Source organism: Rhinatrema bivittatum, chromosome 19 (genome assembly GCF_901001135.1).
Source record: "Rhinatrema bivittatum chromosome 19, aRhiBiv1.1, whole genome shotgun sequence".
Taxonomy (NCBI): domain Eukaryota; kingdom Metazoa; phylum Chordata; class Amphibia; order Gymnophiona; family Rhinatrematidae; genus Rhinatrema; species Rhinatrema bivittatum.
The window spans coordinates 8,387,923-8,411,672 of record NC_042633.1 but is presented as its reverse complement, the minus strand read 5'-3'; the positions used below and the strand labels follow the sequence as shown (position 1 = coordinate 8,411,672).

Sequence of the window (23,750 nt, the reverse complement as noted above, 5' to 3'; positions counted from 1 at the left end):
CGTCCCCCGGGCGTCTCTTCGTGGCATCGGGCTGCACTACACGATTCCAGGGACGTCCTCCAGCTGCCCTGTCCTTAGGCACTAGGCCGCGCCTCCTGCTCTCATTTAAAGGGACCTCGTCACCTTAACCAGGCTCAGCTGCAGCAGATAAGTCAGGGTTAGGGAGATATTTAAGGAGGCTTCCTCTTCTTATCCTTTGACTTGGCAACGAGTCTGCTCACTTTGGTAAATCACCTGATGCCTTGGGTTCCTGCTTCCTCTTGATTGATTCTTCGGCATCAACTTCGGACTGGCAAGTGGTGATTCTTGGCATGTGGCTTCAGACTGACAAGTGGTGATTCTTTGGCATGTGACTTCAGACTGGTGAACGGCGACTCTCTGGTACTCAATCTCAGACTCATTTGACAGATCTTCCACCTTCAAGAGCCCACCTAAGCCCAAGCAGCCAGGGTCCCTATGGGCTCCTCCCAGGGGGACCGCGGGCTTCCAGCGGTGAAGAACCGGCTAGTGCCCACTTCGACTCCATCTCGCCATCCAACCGGGGAATCCGAGGAGTTGTCTCCTCATGTAGTACCAACTCCCCCTCGGTCCAAGGGTTCACATATCTCTAGGTCATAACAATTGTTGCTAAATCCTTAGCCCTGGATCCTCCATTTCCCTCTCCACAGGCTAAATTGTTTAACTTCTTTATTTCTATTGCCATCCAACAAGTTTTATTATGTTGGAAATCATCAGCTCATCTTAATATACAATTTTGGTGGCACTCTGTTTGTATTACAAATATGAAAATGTAGCTGCAGTGTGCTACAATAGAGTTTCTTATTGGGTACCCAAGATCAGTAGACTATTACTTTCAAGATGTATAATTATTTTCTTTAATTTTTTAAGTCACTTGTTTTTTTTTCTGGTGGATATTATTTTGTATGTTAATATACTCATCTTTTGTTTATCTCTTCTTTCTGAGATTCCAGGAACAGACTCGTGAAAATACGAATTCTCAGGGACATCGCTCGTGGTTCCCAGACCTTTGAATCTTTCACAATCCATCCTGGAACCACAGAAAATGGCTACTTTCGAAGAACCCATGTAATACCCAACTTTCACTTGATGAGAAACAAAAGTGAAGATCGCAAAATATTTGTCTCTACTGTGCCGCACAAGATCATTTTGTCCATCAGTGCCCCCTGAGACTAGAAAACTCTATAAAGAGAAGTCTCATCGGGAAGGCAGCCTTGCACCATCCTGCTTCTTCTCCACTACTAATGATTCTGGTGTGTCTTACCTATGGAAAACATTTAGTTCAGACTAAAGCTTTAGTAGATTCTGGAGAATCATTGCTACATCAATGTGGTTGCCCTACTACAGCTTAACCACCATCTTCTCATTTTGTCCATCAATGGAGAACCATTACCTAGTTGTGTGACGACAGCTTCCTCGCCCATCATGATTCAGATTGGGTATCTCCAAGAAAACATTAAGTTTTATGTACTATCTAAAGCACCTAGCCCTCTTGTACTTGGACTACCCTGGCTGAGTCTTCATCAACCATCTATAGACTAGAATTTCTTACAGATTAACCAATGGGGCACATCCTGCCGAGAACATTGTATCATTTCATCTTTGTCTCTGGCCTCTTCACTTCAAACCACCTCGTCTGAACTGCAGGTTTTGCTACATCAATGTACATCATATTCCCACGTGAATTCTGAACTGTGTTGTCCTCCTGCCAAAAAACATTTGTCTGTCGATCAGGACCAGTCTCAGTATTTGTCCAAGCTTTCAATCTTTTTTTCAGTTAAGTCTTCAGCTTTGAATGGTTTTTCAGTCCAGTCTGGAAACCAAAGAATCTCTGGATCCTGGGTCTGGACCCCAAGCCCCCAATTGGTAAAATAATACCTTCATCTCCTGAGAAGTCAAAGAGAAGAGGTTTGAGAAGGGGACTTGAGGAGGGAGTCACCTTCCCAAATTCCTCGGTGGCAGATGTTCACCATGCAGCAGAGAGCCACCATTGGATGCTCTGACATGTGTGCTACTAGGACCCGGCAAAGAGCTGCTTAGGGAGTATATGTGCATCGGTGTGCATGATTTTGCACATGTTGTTGAGAGAGTTGGGTATCTACCCTGATGATGATGTCACACACACTCAAAACTACTTAGCCTGCTTGGACTTGGCTTCGTTGCCTCGGCAAAAAGGTCTCCTGGTTCCCTCTCCTTCTGGTTCTAGTCTTCTGTCTTGCTCAAGTTCTTCTGATTGGTTCCTGCCTTCAGCTCCAGCCTGGTTCCATCTTCTCAGCCTTCAGCTTTGTTTCAGTCTTTGCCTGTGGCTCTGCTGCAGTCTTCATCTCCACTTCAGCCTCACCCTTGTTTCAAGCCATCAGACTTGCCTGAAGCCGTAAGCCTTGGCTCAAGCCAAAAGCCTTGCCTCAAGCCATCAGTCTTGTCCTTGCCTTGTTTCAGCTGCAGCCTGGTCTTTGTATAGATTTTAGGACTCAGTCATAGTCTGGCCTGTGCCAATATTTGCTCACCCGCTGCTGGCGAGCGTCTCAGGATTCTACCTACGAGGCTGCATCATGGCAAGAAGGGTGCACTCATACACAGTTCTTTACAATATTCAGGCCTATATTCAGTGCCTCTTAGCCAGATAAGTTCCAATGTATATGGCTAAGTAGTTTGTTTTAAATATTCAGCTACTGTCAGTGAACACCACTTAGCTGTATAAATTCTTTACCTAGAGTTTAGTCACAAGCGCTCACAGATGTGCTCTGGTAGCGTGACACTTCTGTTCACCTAAGCCCATTTCTGTCTATGACCAGAACATGTCTTATTTTTGCAACACTTTTATAACTTGTCCCACAGGATGTATGCACAACACAGTATGAGTCCTTATGCTGTCCTTCACTTTTCTGGTAACGTGCATTGATTATATCCCTGCTTGCCATTGTAATGAATATTATCCTGGGTAGTTGTTTACAATAACATATGTGGTCTTGCTTTTATAAATTAGGTCCTTTTTATAACGCAGGTACCTTTATTAGAGCTAATGACTACCTAGTGAAACTTAGTTATGCTGTTATTATTTGTCAATTAGACAGTGCATGTCTGCCTATGAGTCTCATTTACTTTTAGGGGGGGATCTAGAGGGATAACACACAAGGTTAGCTTAGCTTACACATTTAGCCCATTTGCCATAATGACTTCATACAGTTCTGTCTTCACCTCTGGTACTTGGGTGTGCCACTTTGCCATTTGTAAGTGGCACAACAGGGAAATGAGAAGTATGCCTGAACACAGAAGACCAAAATGGAAAAATCCCCAGAACCCTCTGCGTGTCTTTGGCCTGCCTGGGCTGAATGGACTCTGAGTGACTTACAGAATGTCCCTGGATATCTGTGGAGGCAAGCTGGCACCAGACAAGTGATGTCTATTCATAGAGTCACAAAGAAGAAACCACAGGGGAGCTTCAGGCACTATTCTCAGGAGTTTGTAATCCACACAGTTACAGACGTGTTGATTGTCTTGACCAGCAAGAGTTTACCAGAACAAAGAAAGTCATGGGAAATGGGCTACACATCCTGGGAAGCCAATCAGGATAGTTAGCGATGATTTAATCATGCAGTTGACATCACAACTTATGTAAATGATCCTTTGGGCAGTCATGCAAGCCTCTGGAACCTTCTACCCTGTATTTGAATGTAATCTATAAAACAAGGATCATTTTCTGTATACGGCGAGATGCTAGACAGTTCGAAAGCATCTCCCGAGAACACTCATATTGACTAATAAATATCCATTATACTTTTACTGAGTTTCAGTGTTCTTGTGTCCCTGGCCATAAGCATAGAGTAAGCTTAACAAAATACATGGATGGTAACTTTCAAACCAGCGTGTGAGTGCACATATGCGTGTGAGCGTCAACTTTCACCCAGGGATATGGCCATTTTATAACATAGGTCCCAAAAAGCACAAAGGTAGGTGGTCTAAGAAAGCCGTCAGGAAGAAAACAAGAATTAGACGCCACGGTCTTTTTCAAAACTTTATTGAAGTGGAGACGTATATATTGGGCATTAAGAATATATAAGTTTCCACTTCAATAAAGTTTTGAAAAAGACCGTGGCGTCTAATCCTCATTTTATAACATATGCACATGATATAAAATAGTCTTGCCATATGCACATGTGCACCAAATTTTAAGTGTGTGCGTGTGTGTGTGTGGGGGGGGGGGGGCACACGCATGTGTGTGCAAATCCCAGTTACATAAGAACATAAGATACGCCATACTTGGTCAGACCAAGTGTCCATCAAGACAGTATCCTGTTTCCAAAAGTGGCCAATCCAAGTCACAATTTCCTGGCTAGTTCCCAAACATTAAAAAGATCACAAGCTACTAATGCTGGTAACAAAGAGTGGCTAATCCCTATTGATTAATAGCAGTTTATGGGATTCTCTTCCAGGAACTTATCTAAACCATTTTAAACCCAGCTACACTAAATGCCTTAACCACTACTGTATACATCAGGGGATTTTAACATGGCATGCGCTGACACCATTGCCAGTTAAACCAGTTTATCCCCAGTTCACCCAATTAAAGGGTAAGTCTTCCAAGTTTAATAGTCTTCACTCTCCCCAGTTAACCCCGACCATTAAAACCCCGCAGATCTGCCTATTATTCTTTATATTATAATTTACCCCTCCTCCATAGCAGAAGTAAACTTACAGGGCAGGGGATCTGGGCGTGTGCCCAGCCACGTAAGTATTTATGTGAAGATCTCTGATCCATGCTCCAAAACACCCATTCCCTACCCAGACCATGCCCACGTGCTGCCCTTTTTGGAAAACTTTGATGCGCGCATTCCTGGAGATTCACACGGATTCAGGTGGCTTTTCAAATCCACTCGATGAACAAGCCTGACTTATTAGTTCATCCTCTAATTAATGTGTGTGCCAGGCTTTTAAAATTCACCTTTCAGACGGTTACAAAGCGGAGCCCAGGGGTGCGGCAATTGTATAACTTGCAGGTGCATATACGCGCATGCTATAAAATACACAGGTCGCACACACATCTCTGCTCAGTTGTAAGTGGGTGCACGCTTAGGTGCGTAAATCCCATTTCTACCATGTAAGTGAGGGTATTTCATAATGGGCGCTCATCCGCACCATTGCCAGTTCACCCAGTTAAAAGCTAAGTCCTCCAAACCCCCCTGGTTTAATAGCCTGCCCTCCCCCCAGTTTCCTCAGTCCCTTTAAACCCATGAGAAATGGCTATTTTTGTTATTTGTAAGTTAAACCTCTTCCGTAGCAGAAGTAAAATTACACAGCATGGGACCTGGGTGTGCAAGCAGGCGTGTAAGTATTGACATGCACATCTTTTGGATCTGCCCCGGAGCACACACGCCCCACCCAGACCACGCCCACCCCTTTTTTGAATCTCTGTGAGATGTGCGCGCAGCCCAAGTTCTGTGTGCATTTCGGAGCTTTGAAGATAATTTCAGCACGCATCGGGCTTTTCAGATTCACTTTTAATTTTAAAGATTAAGCCATTCCTTTTGTTAGAACTTTGTTATGTTAATCTCTGTTATGTTAAACTTATTCCTTTTGCTCTCAACTCTCCCACTCTGTAAATCCCTGTTCATTGTAACTTTATCTTTCTAGTTAATTGGTTACCCCTTGTTTCGCTGTAAACCGGTACGATAAGACCCTAGTCTTGAGTATCGGTATATCAAAAGAATCAAAATAAATAAATAAATAAATAAATAAATAAATATTTATTTATTTATTTATTCTCCTAAGTGGAGGGAAGAGAATGGGCGTCACGGGGAGAGGTAGTTAGCCAGATAAGTTATCCAGCTAACACTTGTCCCTCCATAGAGGTGTCCTAAAGCTAGCCAGATATATTCAGCTGGGTGGTAGGCTACGTTAGCCAGATAAGTTAGCTGACACCTATTGAAACTTCGGTGGGAAATAATTACACTTGAACCTAGCACTCTTGTCCATATCCTCCCCCGCACACTTGTGAGTCTGCATTCATCCTCTTTCATTTGCTAGCGGATTTTAAAAATGCTACACGTGCCAAAGCCGGGAGTTATGTGTGTGACTTGGTCTGGCGTGCAACGCACAGATTTAAAAAACCGCGCAAGTATGCGTGTATCTCCTGGTATGCACACAAATGAAAAAGATCAAGAAAGGGGTGGAGCATGGGCAGGCCGAGTCTTTAATATGAAGTCTGTGTGTAAGTATTTATGTGCTCAAGCACGTGCCGGGGTCCCCTACTGCGTAACTTTACTTCTGCTAGGAATGGCGTATAAGTAAGAAAATAACAAAAACTTAGTGGGGTTTTAAGGGTAGGGGCTAATAGGGTAAAAGTGAGGAAGTTCGCTAGGGGGTTTCTGGGGTAAACTGGGAAAGAACTGGGGAGGCAGGTATTTGCGTCAGTGCATGAATGTATTAAAATGCCCCCACTTGGGGCGCTGTTCTGCCGGAGACGGTGATGGCCACTTAAATTTGAGCTCTCCCTCCCAGATTATAAAAGTGCTGCTAAAGGGACTTTTTACTCGCAGAAAATTGCAGGATATATAGCCTAACTAGAGCGGGTACTCTCTATGATGGCAGGAAAGCGGAAAACCACTGACTTGAAGCAGTTTTCCTTTTCTAAACTACCGCCTGAAATGTCGGAGGTCCACGAGGCTAGGCCGGAGCAGGCCGCGCTGGAGAGTGCCGCAGTAGATTCTGATGTACCCCCGGGAAGCGCAGCAGTCACAGAAATCGAGGTCCCGGCGAGTATAACTCAGCTGCGAGATGAGATTCGGGGCTGGTTTATAGAATTTCGGGCGGATCTCAAGACTCATAAACAAGACCTTCTAGCCTCTATCTCTGACCTCCGGGAGGATTTCGCAGCGCTGGGACAGCGTGTAGATGAGGTTGACGTCCGGACCGAGGGACATGCGGCAGCTATAAATACTTTAAATGAGCAACAGGGTGCCATGAGCAATGAGCTGTCCTCCCTTCAAGATAAACTAGAGGATCTTGAAAATCGCTCTCGCCGCTGCAATCTAAGGATCCGGGGTGTCCCTGAAATGGCAGCCTACGCTAACGCCGGTGAGGTCGCTGGGCTTATATGCAAGTTTCTTCTTAATGAGGGCAATATACCTAATCCAGACCCCTCGTCTCAGCCGGCTATCAAATTGGAAAGGGCACACAGGGCACTTGGACCCAGGTCTGATGCCAAACCCAGGGACTTGGTGTTGTGCTTCCACAGTTTTGCCCAGAAAACGGCGATCATGGAGGCGGCCAGGAAACAGAACAACTGGATGTGGGAAGGACACCCTATCTCCATTTTCCAGGACCTAGCCTCCATCACGCTACGGCGGCGGTTCGAGCTCCGGGAAGTTACCGCTTTTCTGCGCCAGGAAAATATCAGATATAAATGGACTTTCCCGTTCGGGCTACAATTTGATGTGAAAGGGTCAACGCACAGGATTAAAACCCTGCATGCCGCAGTGGCGGTCTTGGAGAAAGCAGGCTTTCGCCTCCCCATTGCCACTAATCAGCCCAAGACTGCCTCCCGTAAATTGGTTGACCAACCTAGGTGGCACAGGGTGGGCAAAGGTGGTAAACGCCTTCGTAGGCACTCAGAAGAATCGAGAGCAGCCCTATCGGATCAAGGTTGACTTGCTAATGCTTCCAGTTTCCGTCCTGGATTCATTTACAGTTTAGGTACCATTGATGGTCACCTGTTTCAGATGTATCTCTGTATATCTATTTATGCTTTAAGGATTCAGAGATCTTCTGCGAGTCATGTGTGTTTGTATTGCCATGTTCTTAGTTTATGATATCTTCTTGAAATGTATGTAATCTGGGGGGGAGGGTATTGATGGCGGTTGTTCCCGCCCGGTTTGGAGGCCCTCCTGTTCATGGTTCTCACCATCTCTTGTGATGGATGGTGGGGGGGAGGTGGGAGGGGAGGGGGGGATTGGGGGGGTGTTTCTTCTCTAACTGGTTGGTTACAATATCTTGTTTATATGAACAGTCCATGGCTTAAAATTGTGGGAGTACATAGTTCGCCAGGGGTCATCTTACTCTATAGATTATGGCGGGGATGTTGAGGTTTGTCTCCATTAATGTCAAGGGTCTTAATCATCACCATAAACGGGCCCTGTTGGAGAGGGAGTTGGAGACCCATAAAGCTACGGTTGGGTTTATACAGGAGACCCATCTCCATAAGCGATATGAACACTTACTGCGCTTTCGGCAATTCCCACATAGGTACCTAGCGGCAAGTACTAAAGATTCTAAATTTGCGGGTGTGGGAATCTTATTAGCCCGGGATCTCACGCATGAGGTTCTTGCATTTGTGCCCGATCCTCACGGTAGATATGTGATAGTGAAACTCCGCATCGGGGACGAGGTGTTCACTATGGTCACTGTATATGCCCCTAATACGGGACAGAGCACCTTCTTCCGCAAACTGGACAATATCTTGCTTATGCATGCGGAAGGACCATTGATATTAGGGGGGGACTTTAATGTCACGCTGACTCCCACCTTGGACAACTCCGGGCAGTCTTCACTTATCTACCGGGGAGCGAGGTCCTCATTACTCTCTTTAATGGCCCGGTGGGATCTTAAAGATATCTGGCGCCAGAGGTTTCCAATTACAAGAGCTTATACGTTCTACTCGCACTCACATCAATCCTATTCGCGGATTGATTTTTTTCTGGTGGACTCTAGGATACAAAATCGAGTGGTTGGGGGGGACATTGATCCCATCACTTGGACGGATCATGGCCCAGTAACTATGGTAATTACATTATCCAAGGCCCTTTCAGGACAAAGATTTTGGAGGTTAAATGAAACTTTATTGGCAGATAAGATCTTTGTGACGAAATTGGGACAAGAGCTGCTAGCTTATTTTCAGCGTAATGACAACCCAGAGTGTGCGCCGCCATTGCTGTGGGAATGTTCTAAGGCGGTGGCTCGCGGTCTGCTTATTTCGCAGGCGACATATTGTAAAAAGGTGAAGGGGGAACGTAGAGCACTCTTGCACGACCTTATTGCCCAATTATCTAGGCAACATCAAGTCAGGCAAAGCCAAAAAATCTATAATCAGCTAGAAAAAGCCCGGTCGGAACTTCAGTCGCTAGATCTTGCCACGACTAATTTGGCTTTAAATATTACCAAACAGCAGTTTTACGAGGAAGGGGATAAAGCAGGCCGCATGTTGGCCCGACGTCTAAAGGTGGTCCTTGCCCAAAACAATATAGCTAAACTTAAAGACCCCATGGGTGAGATGGTCACGACTTCTGACGATATTCGTCACTGCTTCACGGAGTTCTATGCGGCTCTTTATGCTAAAGATCCTGCTATAACTGACAAGGATATTGACTGTTATTTGACTCCGGTTGCTTTACCGACTCTGACCCCCGAACAGCAAGAGAGGCTAGAGGGACCTATTACTGCTGCTGAGGTCCAATATGCTATTAAATTGTTGAAGGTGGGCAAGGCTCCAGGCCTTGACGGCCTCTCAGGGAGTTACTATAAAAAATTGACGCACACCTTGGCCAAGCCCCTCACTGACATGTTTAACTCTTTGCAGGGCGAAGCGCGGCTAGCTCCCCATTCTAATGTAGCGGGCATCACGGTCATTAGGGATGTGAATCGTTTTAGGACGATTAAAATTATCGTCCGATAATTTTAATATCGTCTTAAACCGTTATGGAACACAATACAATACAGATTCTAACGATTTATCGTTATAAATCGTTAGAATCGTGAGCCGGCACACTAAAACCCCTAAAACCCACCCCCGACCCTTTAAATTAAATCCCCCACCCTCCCGAACCCCCCCCAAATAACTTAAATAACCTGCGGGTCCAGCGGCGGTCCGGAACGGCAGCGGTCCGGAACGGGCTCCTGCTCCTGCATCTTGTCGTCTTCGGCCGGCGCCATTTTCCAAAATGGCGCCGAAAAATGGCGGCGGCCATAGACGAAAAAGATTGGACGGCAGGAGGTCCTTCCGGACCCCCGCTGGACTTTTGGCAAGTCTCGTGGGGGTCAGGAGGCCCCCCACAAGCTGGCCAAAAGTTCCTGGAGGTCCAGCGGGGGTCAGGGAGCGATTTCCCGCCGCGAATCGTTTTCGTACGGAAAATGGCACCGGCAGGAGATCGACTGCAGGAGGTCGTTCAGCGAGGGTTCCGGCGCCTCGCTGAACGACCTCCTGCAGTCGATCTCCTGCCGGCGCCATTTTCCGTACGAAAACGATTCGCGGCGGGAAATCGCTCCCTGACCCCCGCTGGACCTCCAGGAACTTTTGGCCAGCTTGTGGGGGGCCTCCTGACCCCCACGAGACTTGCCAAAAGTCCAGCGGGGGTCCGGAAGGACCTCCTGCCGTCCAATCTTTTTCGTCTATGGCCGCCGCCATTTTTCGGCGCCATTTTGGAAAATGGCGCCAGCCGAAGACGACAAGATGCAGGAGCAGGAGCCCGTTCCGGACCGCTGCCGTTCCGGACCGCCGCTGGACCCGCAGGTTATTTAAGTTATTTGGGGGTGGGGGATTTAATTTAAAGGGTCGGGGGTGGGTTTTAGGGGGTTTTAATGTGCCGGTTTTTCGATTTTTCGATTTTTTAACGATTTTTCACGATTTTTCACGATATTTTACCCCCCCAAACGGCAACAATACGATTCCCTCCCCCTCCCAGCCGAAATCGATCGTTAAGACGATCGAGGACACGATTCACATCCCTAACGGTCATCGCAAAGCCGGGGAGGGACCCTGACCTCTGCAGCTCTTACCGTCCGATCTCTCTGATCAACCTTGATCTTAAGATACTAGCCCGGGTCTTAGCGGAACGCTTGAAGATTATATTACCCAATTTAATTTACAATGACCAGGTTGGCTTTATTCCAGATCGAATGGCCAGTGACAATATTCGCAAAGTAATTGATCTGATTGACTGGGTACAGGTTAAACAAATACCAGCAGTCCTCCTGGCCATTGATGCTGAAAAAGCCTTTGATCTGGTTCACTGGCCCTTCTTATTTAAAGTCCTGCAAAAAATGGGCTTTGGTCCATATTTTCAGTGCTGGGTACAGGCCCTCTACGACTCCCCACAGGCTAGGGTAAAGGTGAATGGTGGTTATGGCCCTTGTTTCCCTATTCAGAGGGGTACTCGGCAGGGATGCCCTCTGTCTCCGATGCTTTTTGCCCTTTTTTTGGAGCCGCTGGCCTCGAAGGTCCGAGCTTCCTCCCAGGTGGTGGGAGTTGAGTTACAGGGCATTCACTGTAAAATGTCGCTTTTTGCGGACGATGTCCTCTTTACGCTGACGAATCCCTTTGATTCTCTCACGGCTGTGAGGGGTGAACTGGAAGCTTTTCAGAGAGTAGCGGGTTTCAGGGTCAACCACGATAAATCTGAGCTCTTGAACCTTACTCTGCCACCCTTGGAAGTTGAGCGTATAAAGGCGGTGTTCCCCTTCCGATGGGCAACCCATTTTATTAAATATTTGGGGGTTCATATTGGAGCACGTACCTCTGATTTATTTCGCCTTAATTACACCAAACTTTGGCAGAAAATTGAAGGGGATCTACATCGTTGGGGCAGGGAAGCCTTCTCTTGGATGGGACGTATTGCAATTCTGAAAATGAATGTGCTTCCCCGGTTACTATATCTGTTTTCTACTCTCCCCATATTAGTGCCTAAAACGGTTCTAGCGACTTGGCAAAGGAAGCTCTTCGGATATATTTGGAGGAGGAGACCGCCCCGGGTGTCGCGTGCTGTCCTTTATCTCCCCCGTAGAAGTGGGGGGAGGGGAGTCCCTAATTTGACATGGTATCATGGGGCAGCTCAACTACGAGCTATTATTGCCACCTATCAACAACGTGATGTTAAGCAGTGGGTCCGAGTAGAACAAGCCATGATAGCTGTCATGCCTATTCAAGCTCTGTTTTGGCAGCCCAAACACACATACAGGCCTCTTGTTTACTTACCTGGGGCGTTACGGACCACTCTTGCTGTGTGGGCTCAGTGGCGTAACCAGCTTGTCGGACCCTATAGGTATTTTCAGTTGACTCATTTGTTCCATAACACTGATTTTCAGATGGGCTTCCGGTCCCCAGTTTTTCATAGCTGGCAACAGCAGGGAGTGGTCACTATCAGTCATTTATGGACAGGTGGGGAGGTTTTATCTGCACAGGAGTTTCTGCACAAATTTCAAGGGGGAATGGGAGATTTTCTGGGAGTGGCTCAGGTTTGGCACTTCCTACAGGGGATTCGGGCTGCACAGATGTTACGTATCACTAAATCCCTGTTTGAGACCTTTTGTGATAATGCTGATAAGCTAAGAGGTGTAATTTCTAAATTGTATGGGTTGTTAAATGCATTGTCCCCCTTTGCTTTCCCTCACCTTAAAGCATGGGAGACTGAGTTGGGAGTTAGTGTTTCAGATGATGACTGGGAGGTTGTTTTTCATACTACAGCCAAAAGTTCCATCTCTGCAGCCATACAGGAACATTGTTATAAACTATTGTATAGATGGCACTTGACCCCAGCTCGGTTACACGTTATGTTTCCACAGCGTTCTGATAAGTGTTGGAGACGGTGTGGCCAGGTGGGCTCCTATCTCCATATTTGGTGGACCTGTCCCATTGTAACTGTCTTCTGGAATACAGTCGGTAAATGGTTGCGGGCTGTGCTGGGCATGGACATCCCCATGGGACCTCTCCAGGTCTTGCTGAATTTGCCTTGCGAGGATATGGACAAATTTCGGCAAGTCTTTATTCTCAGGTGTTTATTGCAGCCCGTTGCGAAATTGCCAAGGCCTGGAAACAGCCTGTTTTACCTTCTCTCTCAGTGGTGTTACATAGACTACATATATGTCATCGTATGGAGCACCTTACTGCGTTGCGCAGGGACAAGGTCGCTAAATTTCAGCGCATCTGGGAACCTTTTCTAAAATGGATTCAAAACCAATCTATCTAGAGTGTCGGGGGACTGGAGCCCGGTTGGCTTTGATTGCCTGGACCTCGTACTTTCCAGGGACTGTTCGCCTTATTTACTCTCCGGTGGACTTGATATTACTGACTGTTCTAGTTCATGTTTTTTCTCTTTGGTGATTTGTACTACGAGATATGTTTAGATTATTCTGTATTGGAGTGGCTATAGAGAAGGGGTGGGGAGGGGAGGGGAGGGGAAGGGGGTCTAGGAGACTGTTTGTTTGAAAATGGTATTGGTCTCATTATGCTATTATGGTATGTTGTCTGTTTAAGGTGATCAATAAAAATTTCATATACAAAAAAATGCCCCCACTTACGTGATCGAGGCAGCATTTGCACACACATGCGCACGTCAATATAAAGTCATGTGCACATGTATGCGCATATAGCTGATTTTATAACAGGTTCACATATACACGCATATGCGCATGTATGTTATAAAATCGATGTGTCCATGTGCGCGAGCTGGAAAACATGTGCACATGTACGTGGGTCTTAAAATTCACCTCATAGCCTTCCAGGCCCCTTTACTCTACCAGTTGTTGCCTCTGTGTTTTCCAGGGATGTGCAGCTTTGCATAGTATGCGTGACAGATGATGAACAGCGCTCCATGGTGGCTTCCATTGTATCCATGCACACTGTGCAGACCCCTCCTCCTCCAACAGACAGACTTCACCATGCATATTATAGATATAGATTGTTAGCTTCCAGGACCTCATAGGTCTCCTCTGAGATCATATCATAAATACATACAATACAATATAATTCTTGTTGGGAAATGTAATTTTTAAGTTTGCAATATATAAGTTGGAAGATGTCTGTCTATTAGCACCTGCTAAGAATTGAAAATTCCAGTAAAGTTTTTGCCTATTGACCTGATCTAGATGGAACCACCCTACTCTCTAATACCAACCCTCCATCCTACAAGAAGTGCTCATTACAGGGTGGAATTCATAGCACTCACCGGTTTGGTTACTAAACTCATCTTCAGAGCAGGGGACGCAGTCAAAGCAGCAGGCAGGTTGCCCATCCAGAATGGCCTTCCGGAACCCAGGACCACAGCTCTCACTGCAGGTAGAGACAGGAGCCTTAATGGAGAGAAGTGTGAAGGGGAACAGAGCACATTTATCTATTAATAATGAACCAAGGGACTCTTTTTCAGACAAAAAATGTTTTATTTATTTATTTATTACTATATATATCCTGTCTATTGCAAAACAATTGTACTAGGTGGGTTGCAACATCTTAAATTCAAACAATCTTAAAATACAGCAGATAAGAACCGCTGTGATCTTATCTTGGATGACGGTATATAAAACACCTAAACAAACAAATATATAAATAAATAAATATATAATTCAAATACATAAAAATCTACAACAAACCTTTTACCATGCTAGCCATCAATGAGAACACACTTATTCCAGGTTAAAAATTTGCTTAAATAAATGAGCTTTTAAATATTTTCTAAAAAGACAAAATTTGTCAATTATACGCAATTTCTCTGGCAAGGAGTTCCATAGCTTAGGCCCCATCACAGACAAACTTCTAGATCTTGACATATTTAATTTTACTTCCTTTGCTGGAGGGATTACCAGCAGCTTCCTAACACTGGACTGCAAAGAACGAGCAGGAATGTAGCATTTCAAAAGATTTGTTAAATAAGGTCAGGATTCATCATTCTGCAAAAACAGGGGGCAGGAGGGTGAAGGGGGGGGGGGGGGGCGGGCCTGCGAAAGCCCACAGCCTTAGCACCACGGCTGTTCGCTGGCTGCCAGCTTTCGCACCAAATAGCACCACCGTGAAAGGGGCTATTCGGCGCTACTGCCAATGATAATGTTAGTAACATTATCGCCGGCAGCAAAGACACCACCAACTTCGCCCCCTCCCCGCCCCAACTCCTCCCCTTCCTCTAATTTGCATTCTATCACATGCGAAAAGGCCCTTTTTGTATGCAATAGAGGCTTATCGCATGAGATACGGCTGTATAGCGTGCAATAAGCCTCTAAGAAATGACCCCCTAAGATGGTCCGTCAAATTTCAATGCTTTAAAAACTAAAATCACATCTTGAAATTGATACGATATTTCATTGGCAACCAATGCAGGTCTTGGAGGTGTGGAGAAATATGCTCCCACTGTCGGCAATTTACTATTGGAGAGAGTGGAATAGAAGCGTTCGCATAAATAAATAAATAAATAAATAAATAAATAAATACTAGACATGTTGCGGAATTTTGTAGGACCTGAAGTGCCCTCAGAGAAGCTGCTGGCTGTCTCACAACAAAGAATTGCAGTTATATACTATTGTTAGTGCAAATGCTTGAACACTGTGCGAAAATCATGCCTACAAGAACATAATATGGGCATCCAGGACCTCACTCGCTCACCACCGCCCCTTTTCACATACAAATAAATACAGTAAACATCGACTTGGGTAAATAAGGCCGCAACTTTATTAACATGAGGGCCCGAGCCCAGGAAATAAACCATTAACAAATACAGTTTCAGCTTCCATACCCCCACCATCCGCCGCTCCCCGGCAGGATAGTCAATGCCAGCCATCCGGCACGATATGCCAGCCTTCCACACCGGGTTCAGACTCACGCCACCTGCCTGCAAGGTGCCAACCCAGGTGGACTCCCGCCGCCAACCTGCAAGGAGTCTGGCCAGGAGTCTCCCGCCGCTTTCCAGCAATGAGCCCCCCCCCCCCCATCGCCGACAACAGCCCCCAGTTGTCAACCGCCATCCACGTCCAGCTGAAACTCCTTTTAAGATAACAATTCCTATAACTATTATGGCTCGGGCCATCCGCCAAAGACACGGGCATGCAATGCCCAGTGACCCCCCCAAAGATGCGGCCTCAGTTAACGAGGAAACAATTCCTCCAGAAGCTCCTGAATGGAATTAAGGAAAAGATCCATCCCAAGGAATGAAAGGTGGATCCCGTCCTTCCCAAACAACCCCGTGACTTTACCCCAGGAGCACTCGTAACGAATATGGCACCCCACTAACCGGGCAAGCCAGGACCCAATTTGTTGATTGGCCTTGGACCGACTCCTACGCCACATAATGTGTTCCCATTCAGCAGGCCTGACGATGATGTCCGACCAGCACAAAATGGTGGTAGGCAACAATATAGATATAGTCATCAAGTCCTTACGGACGATGCTAATAAATTGCTTCCCGGACATCTTGCCCCAGTCGTTTCCCCCCAGATGTACCCCGAGGGCACGCGGCGAACCAAGCCACTCGCGCTTCCTCCATACACACGGTATCAGCTCATCCCACATCATGCCTCTGCGCCCCAACCAATGCACCCGCACCCCCCGGCTTGACAAATCCAAGTGAGGCCCGTAAGGTCGTCCGCAGGCATGCCTGTGAGCCCAAAACGTATAGGAGTGGCCAATGATCCACACGGACTTCCCCTCGGCCGCCGCACCTGCAAGGAAACAAGCATTAGATCTCGATCAACAGCGCCCCTGCCCCGGGCGGATATAACCCAGGAACGCTTGTGACCGCCATCTTCCTATCCTCTGAATTACCCCTTCCGCCAAACCCGCATTAGCCGTAAAAGTTGCTGCCCCGATCCGAAAGGAGTGGGTCCCAAAACAACGCGCGTCAAGGCCCACCGCCACCAAAGCCCGCCGTAGCAGCATTTCAAATTAGTACTTCGTAAGCGGTCGAAGGTCCCTATGCACTAGAAATGTCGCCGACCCCTGTGGCCGCTCACGACAATATCGAGCAGCATTACCCATTGGGCAGGACCGCAACCCATGCACTGCTTTTAGGACGACCGCCAGCCCCTTACCCCGCTGATTGGTTTTAGATCGGGGAATACGTATCACCACAGAGCTGCTCGTTACCACCACATGACGTGCCAAAAGCCCCAGGCAATCCTCGCTAGTAGCTGACCTAGCTACCAATTCGCTAACCCGAAAGGCGCCGAAGAAGGCGAAAACAAACGCCACTTGAAATAGCGCAGTTTCGTACGGAGACGAGCAAAGCCCCGGTAGTACATCCCACAATTGCACGAGGATATCGTGCGTAATCAGTAAACGCCTATCCGGCCGCTGCCCCACCATCCGCGACCAGCCGGCCAACACGCGCCGTACCACGAACCGCCCCACGGGGAAACCCCACCCATGAGCCCGCATGAAAAAGGAGAAACCTGCCAATTGTCTCCCCACCGCCGCCTGAGAAAAGCCTTCTAACCTTGCCCATTCCAAAAAACGCACCAGCAACGCGTCCGATACCGGGCCACCTGACCAACCCAAAGATGACAGAAACATAGCCACTCTTCTGGCACCCCCCACATAACCTGACCACGTGGAGGAGGCTAATGAAGCCCGCAGCAGGTCCCAAGCCTCAGGAAACCGAATCTCCAAAGGGAAGACGGCACTGGAGCTCCACAGGGATCCGCCTCCGGAGCAAGTTCTCGAAACAACTCCCACTTGAAACGAGAAAGAGAGTCCGCCACACCATTAGCCACACCCGGTACGTGCCGGGCCCAAATTGTCACGTTCCGCAACATACACTGCATGATCAGTTCCTGCAACAATTCCGACACCAATAAGCATACTAAATTCTTCAAAAACGGAACTTCTACTCATCACACCAGAAAACAGCTCCCTCACACCCACTCATCCAGCCTTACCAAATACTACACAAGTGAGAGACCTAGGAGTTCTAATTGACAATCACCTAAACCTGAAAGCGAACATCAACAAAACCACCAGAGACTGCTTTTATAAGCTCCAAGTGCTGAAAAGAATACGGCCTCTCTTCCACACACATGACTTCAGAACGATTCTACAATCAATCATTTTCGCAAAGCTGGACTATTGTAACTCCATCATGCTTGGTCTCCCTTCTTCACACACCAAACCATTGCAAATGGTCCAAAATGCCTCCGCCCGTATACTCACTAACACCAGGAGAAGAGAACACATAACCCCTATCCTGATGGGCCTCCACTGGCTGCCTATCCACTTCAGAATAATCTACAAGACCATTCTCACCATTTTCAAAAACATCCATCAATTAGCCCCAATCGATCTCCATATCCCCCTCCGATTACACTACTCAACAAGACCGACAAGGGATGCTTACAAAGGATCTCTTCAAGTACCTCCAGCCAAAACAACCAGACACATCACGCTTAGAGATCGGGCCTTCTCCACAGCTGGTCCAACTTTATGGAACGCCATTCCCCCGGATCTTAGAATGGAACCCAGCATCTCAACATTCAAGAAAAGACTCAAGACGTGGCTGTTCACGCAGGCCTTTCCTAACTCCAACATTACTTAACCTCCTCCAATCAACATTCTTCGCTAGTAATAGCATTAATAGCCAATCAACACTCTTCGCTAGTAATAGCATTAATAGCCACCTCTTATAATGTTATTATATATATATATATAATTATTTGATCTTCATTTTCCTTCTTACTCCTAGTTATTGATTCCCTGTTACATGTAACTGCTTCTCTGCACCATTGTTCAAATTGTAAAGTTTATTGCACCCCTGTTTCTTGTGAACCAGCATGATGGGACTACTGTCTTGAATGTTGGTATATAAAAAAAACTTAAATAAATAAATAAATAAGCATCGCGCTGCCCTCTTGTTGATGACCTCCTCGACCCCCCGGTTGTCACACCAGAACACTACCCGCATACCCTGTAACGGCTCACCCCAAACGTGCAAGGCAACCACGATTGGGAATAATTCCAGAAACGTGATGTTTCTCGTGGTCCCGGCCGTCACCCACTCCTCAGGCCAACCATCTGCGCACCACGAACCTTGGAAATAGGCCCCAAAACCCGCCGCCCCAGCTGCATCCGTAAACAATTCCAAGACGTGATTGGACAGGGGGCTTGATTGCCAAAATGCCGCCCCGTTAAAAGCAACTAAAAATTTATCCCAGATCCGCAAATCCGCACGCAACGGGGCGGTCACGTGAATCCAATGATGCTGCTTTCGAACTCCCGACATGGCATGTGACTATCGCCGCAAGAAGACCCTCCCCATCGGAATCACTCGGCAAGCAAAGTTGAGGCTACCCACCAACGATTGTAACTCCACTAAAGACAACTTGGGCCGCGACAACGCCTCACGCACCAGACCACGCAGCCGCTCCACCTTGTCCTGTGGTAAGCGCGACTCCATGGCCTCCGAGTCCAATTCAATCCCCAGAAAAACTAGCTTATTGCTCGGCCCCTCTGTCTTCTCTGCCGAAAGCGGGATACCAAACTCATCCGCCACCCTTTGAAACCAGCCTAGACCATGCAGACAATCTCCCGACGCGGCCCGGCCAACAAACAAAAAATCGTCCAGGTAGTGCACGATGTCCCGAGAACCCGAGCGCCTTTCCACTACCCAGTGTAGGAAGGTAATAAACGCCTCGAAATAGGCACAAGCTATCGAACAGCCCATTGGCATGCACTTATCGAAATAATACACCTCCTGAAAGCGAAAACCCAACAAATGAAAGTTCTCGGGATGAACTGGCAGCAGCCGAAACGCCGCCTCTATATCAGCTTTAGCCATCAAGGCCCCCCGTCCACAACGCCGAACCACACACACCGCGGAGTCGAAGGAGGTATACCGGACCACGCACAACTCCCTGGGAATCCCGTCGTTCACCGTCCCGCCCTCAGGGAATGAGAGATTGTGTATCAGCCTATATTTCCCCAACTCCCTCTTCGGGATCACCGCTAGCGGCGAAAGCACCAAATTCGGAAAAGGGGAAACCTCGAACGGACCCGCTATCCGACCGAGCGCTATCTCCGCCTACAACTTGTCCCATACCCACCGCGACCAGACGCCGTACCGTAGGACAATTAGCCCCCCCTCCCCTCGCACCCCCCTCTGTACACGGAATCCGAAAACCCATCGTAAAACCCTGCGTCAGCATCGCTGCCGCCCCCTCCACCGGGTACTCCCGCAGCCACGGAAGCATTGCCACAATGCTTACGGGCGTGGCCGCCAACCGCATCCAATTACTTGCCTGGGCCCTTGACGGTAGGGACGACCTCAGGTCCCTCTGCCGGTTTCTTGCTACATCGCACAGCAGGGTGTCCCGCCCCGCAGGTGGAACAGGCGTGTTGAAACTTGCAGTCAGGGAAGATGCAGGTGGCTCGGTTGAAGCGCCAACAGACATCACTACGCCCCGCTCCGACCTTGGCTGCACCCCCAGCGGGAAACTCTTTCTGAAAGGACCGCGCCCCACTACCACCCGTAGATGCCCCCAACCCCGAGGCCTCGGCCGACACCCTAGCAGCCATTTGCGTCAGCCATAGCCCAACGTCCTGGGTACCCCAGGACATAAATCTGTTCTCCTCCATACGATCGCGGAAACGCTCGTCATAGTTTAACCACGACCAACCTTCATACGTTTTGCTCGCCGCCAGGATCGCATCCGCGTACGACAATAAGGGCCCATACTGCGTCGGATCCCTACGGCCCACCACGCTCGCCAATCGCAGAAACACGCGCATCCAGTTATGTATATTGCACGCCACCTTCTGCTACCCCCCCAAGCCCCGCTCGCCCTTGCCCCGCTTCTTCTTCCCTTTTCTCCTCCCCCTCCGCCCCTCCAGCAATTGGAAAATGTCTATAAACTGGCGACGCAGAATCCTCTTCCGCAGGGATCGCGGCACCTCCTCCCATAACTCCGTCAGAGCCACCAAGGCTGGAGCCCCACGTGCCGCGTCCCCCCCTCCCTTGCCGCCCTGCGCTGAGACCGTCGAGGCCGAAGAGGTAGAGGACGATGTCGACGAGGAGGATGACGAGGACGAATTGGAGGAGGTAGCTCTTGCCCGCTTTTTTCCCTTCCTGGATTTCCCCCGCTTCCCTCTCCCCAGTTTAGCCCCGACCGCCTCCGAGTCCCTCCCGAGCGGTTCGCCCAGTCCACGTACGCCCCCCACTTCCCCACCAATCCCGTCCGCACCATGAACCGAACCGATCGCACCCCCAACCTCCCCAGCAGCAGGCCTGGGAAAAATGACGAACTCACCTTCCGGAGGCGGGTCCACCGTCACTGCCCTCGTTTCCGGTCTTTGTTCCACTCGACCCTGCCGACAGCCCTCCGGCGCCACATTCCTCCACTCCTCGAACCGAGACGAACTCGGCTCCTCCCGATCCTCTGCCATCCCGGCAGCCTGCAACGAGACCACAGCCGACGACGGAGAAGGCGCCAAACCTGTCCCAGAACCCCACTCCGCCTGCCACCGCCTGCCACCCCACGCCGTCAACCCCTAAAGCCCCTGCAAAAGGTCCGACCTCCACGGACCCCCTCCCAATCCGCCCACTCCTGGCCCCCCTGCCCATCTGGCCACCAATTGCCCACTTGACCCCAACCAACCGCACCTGACCAACCCCCATGATCCAATCCCCCATCCCCTGTCTCCAGACGCCTGGGCTGCCCGGCACCGCGCGGCCCCCTGCCACATCCAATGCCCCCACCCCACCCGGAATCTGGGACCCCAGATCCTATCACCCCTCCCCGCAAGGGCCTCTGCGTGCGGGACCGACGACCCCGGCACATCCCTCCAGCTCTGGTGCCGCTGGCCAACGCAGGGGGCAGCTCGCGACCCCCCCCCCCCCCCCCCGCTGCAGAGGCTCATCAGACCAGGCTGGGAGCACATCCCAATCCCCCCGACCCCACATCCCCCCCGCGGACTCCGATCCCTTCAACATGGAGACCACACTCGCACCCCCCCCCTGCCGACGCAAAGGACCCCTGCAGGCCCCCACTCCGGGCTGCCCCAGCATCTCCCAATCCTCCCCGGGTCCCATCCCGGCCACCAGTCACCCCCGGCCTGCAGTCGGAGACACACCCTGCTCAGCTCTCCCAGCCCCCCTACCACGCCCCCGCGAACGGGAGCGAGACACCCTTGCTCCCCTGCCTCTGCTCCCCCCTCGCAGCTCGGCTGTCGGCCACAACCCCGACGGCAAATCTACAGCCTCCGAGGTGACCCCGAGACGCGCACCCCTTGGACCGACCTCCTCACCCCTGTCAGCCCCGCCCCCCCCCCTGCCGGAGCCCCAGCTCACCCGCTCCAGGACCGCCAGCCCATGCCTCAGGTCCGCGAGGCCGCCCCTCTCCTCAACCGGCTCCACATCCGCCGCCTCAGCGTCCCCGGGGACCCATGCCGCTTCCTCCGACTCGGCTCCAACGATGACCGCCCTCTCCTGCTCCCCATCCGCCATATCAGGTACCGCAGGAACCGCTCCGAAGAAACCTAAACCGCCGCGCTGTCTCCGCTTGCCTACCCAAGTCCCCTGCCTGCACGCGCGCTCGCCGGGTAGAGTCCCTTTCCCGACGCTTGCAGACCCAGCAGCCAATCAGGGCCGACCGTTGCTGTGGCAACGCGCCCTTCTTCCTCCAATGGCTGCCCGATTATCCCCGAGCACACTCTCATCCTGCTACCCCCCCCTTTTCCCTCTGCACTCAACCTGACCCCGTCGCGCACCTGCTCTCTCCTCCCCCTCCCCCCCCCTCACCGCGACCCGGCTCCTTCCCGCGGTGGGCCTGGGCCCACATTATCCTGCCCGACCGGACACGGGATACGGTCGGGCTTCCAAACTTAAGATGTCGCAATAATCTAAGCTTGGAGTATCCTGATTTTAAAACTTTTTGAAAATAATTCTTAGATGAAAGTTTAGTATCAATTATGCATCCTAAATTCCGTACTGAATATTTATATGGAATTGTTTCACCTAAAATTCCAAGGCTATGTAAGTTATTTTTAATTAGGAAGAATGGTGCATAAGAGATGAAAGAGATGAAAAAAATGAATGGGAAATTTAAAAGACAGGAAGAATGCTTTGAACATAAGAACATAAGAACATAAGAACATAAGAAAATGCCATACTGGGTCAGACCAAGGGTCCATCATGCCCAGCATCCTGTTTCCAACAGTGGCCAATCCAGGCCATAAGAACCTGGCAAGTACCCAAAAACTAGTCTATTCCATGTAACCATTGCTAATGGCAGTGGCTATTCTCTAAGTGAACTTAATAGCAGGTAATGGACTTCTCCTCCAAGAACTTATCCAATCCTTTTTTAAACACAGCTATACTAACTGCACGAACCACATTCTCTGGCAACAAATTCCAGAGTTTAATTGTGCGTTGAGTAAAAAAGAACTTTCTCCGATTAGTTTTAAATGTGCCCCATGCTAACTTCATGGAGTGTCCCCTAGTCCTTCTACTATCCGAAAGAGTAAATAACCGATTCACATCTACCCGTTCTAGACCTCTCATGATTTTAAACACCTCTATCATATCCCCCCTCAGTCGTCTCTTCTCCAAGCTGAAAAGTCCTAACCTCTTTAGTCTTTCCTCATAGGGGAGTTGTTCCATTCCCCTTATCATTTTGGTAGCCCTTCTCTGTACCTTCTCCATCGCAATTATATCTTTTTTGAGATGCGGCGACCAGAATTGTACACAGTATTCAAGGTGCGGTCTCACCATGGAGCGATACAGAGGCATTATGACATTTTCCGTTTTATTCATCATTCCTTTTCTAATAATTCCCAACATTCTGTTTGCTTTTTTGGCTGCCGCAGCACACTGAACCGACGATTTCAATGTGTTATCCACTATGACACCTAGATCTCTTTCTTGGGTTGTAGCACCTAATATGGAACCCAACATCGTGTAATTATAGCATGGGTTATTTTTCCCTATATGCATCACCTTGCACTTATCCACATTAAATTTCATCTGCCATTTGGATGCCCAATTTTCCAGTCTCACAAG

The 23,750-nt window shown here is 49.0% G+C and overlaps 1 protein-coding gene across 1 annotated transcript in view; it reads right to left on the bottom strand.

The window, feature by feature from the left end:
* LOC115081116 (extracellular calcium-sensing receptor-like) overlaps window positions 1-23,750 on the bottom strand; it is a 68,384-nt gene that overhangs the window by 13,559 nt on the left and 31,075 nt on the right. The window contains exons 4-7 of the mRNA XM_029585628.1: window positions 21,001-21,145; window positions 19,569-19,699; window positions 19,104-19,448; window positions 13,950-14,073 (exon numbers count right to left, since the gene is read on the bottom strand). Of these exons, the coding sequence (XP_029441488.1) occupies window positions 13,950-14,073; window positions 19,104-19,448; window positions 19,569-19,699; window positions 21,001-21,145 (745 nt within the window). The remainder of the gene's footprint in view (window positions 1-13,949; window positions 14,074-19,103; window positions 19,449-19,568; window positions 19,700-21,000; window positions 21,146-23,750) is intronic.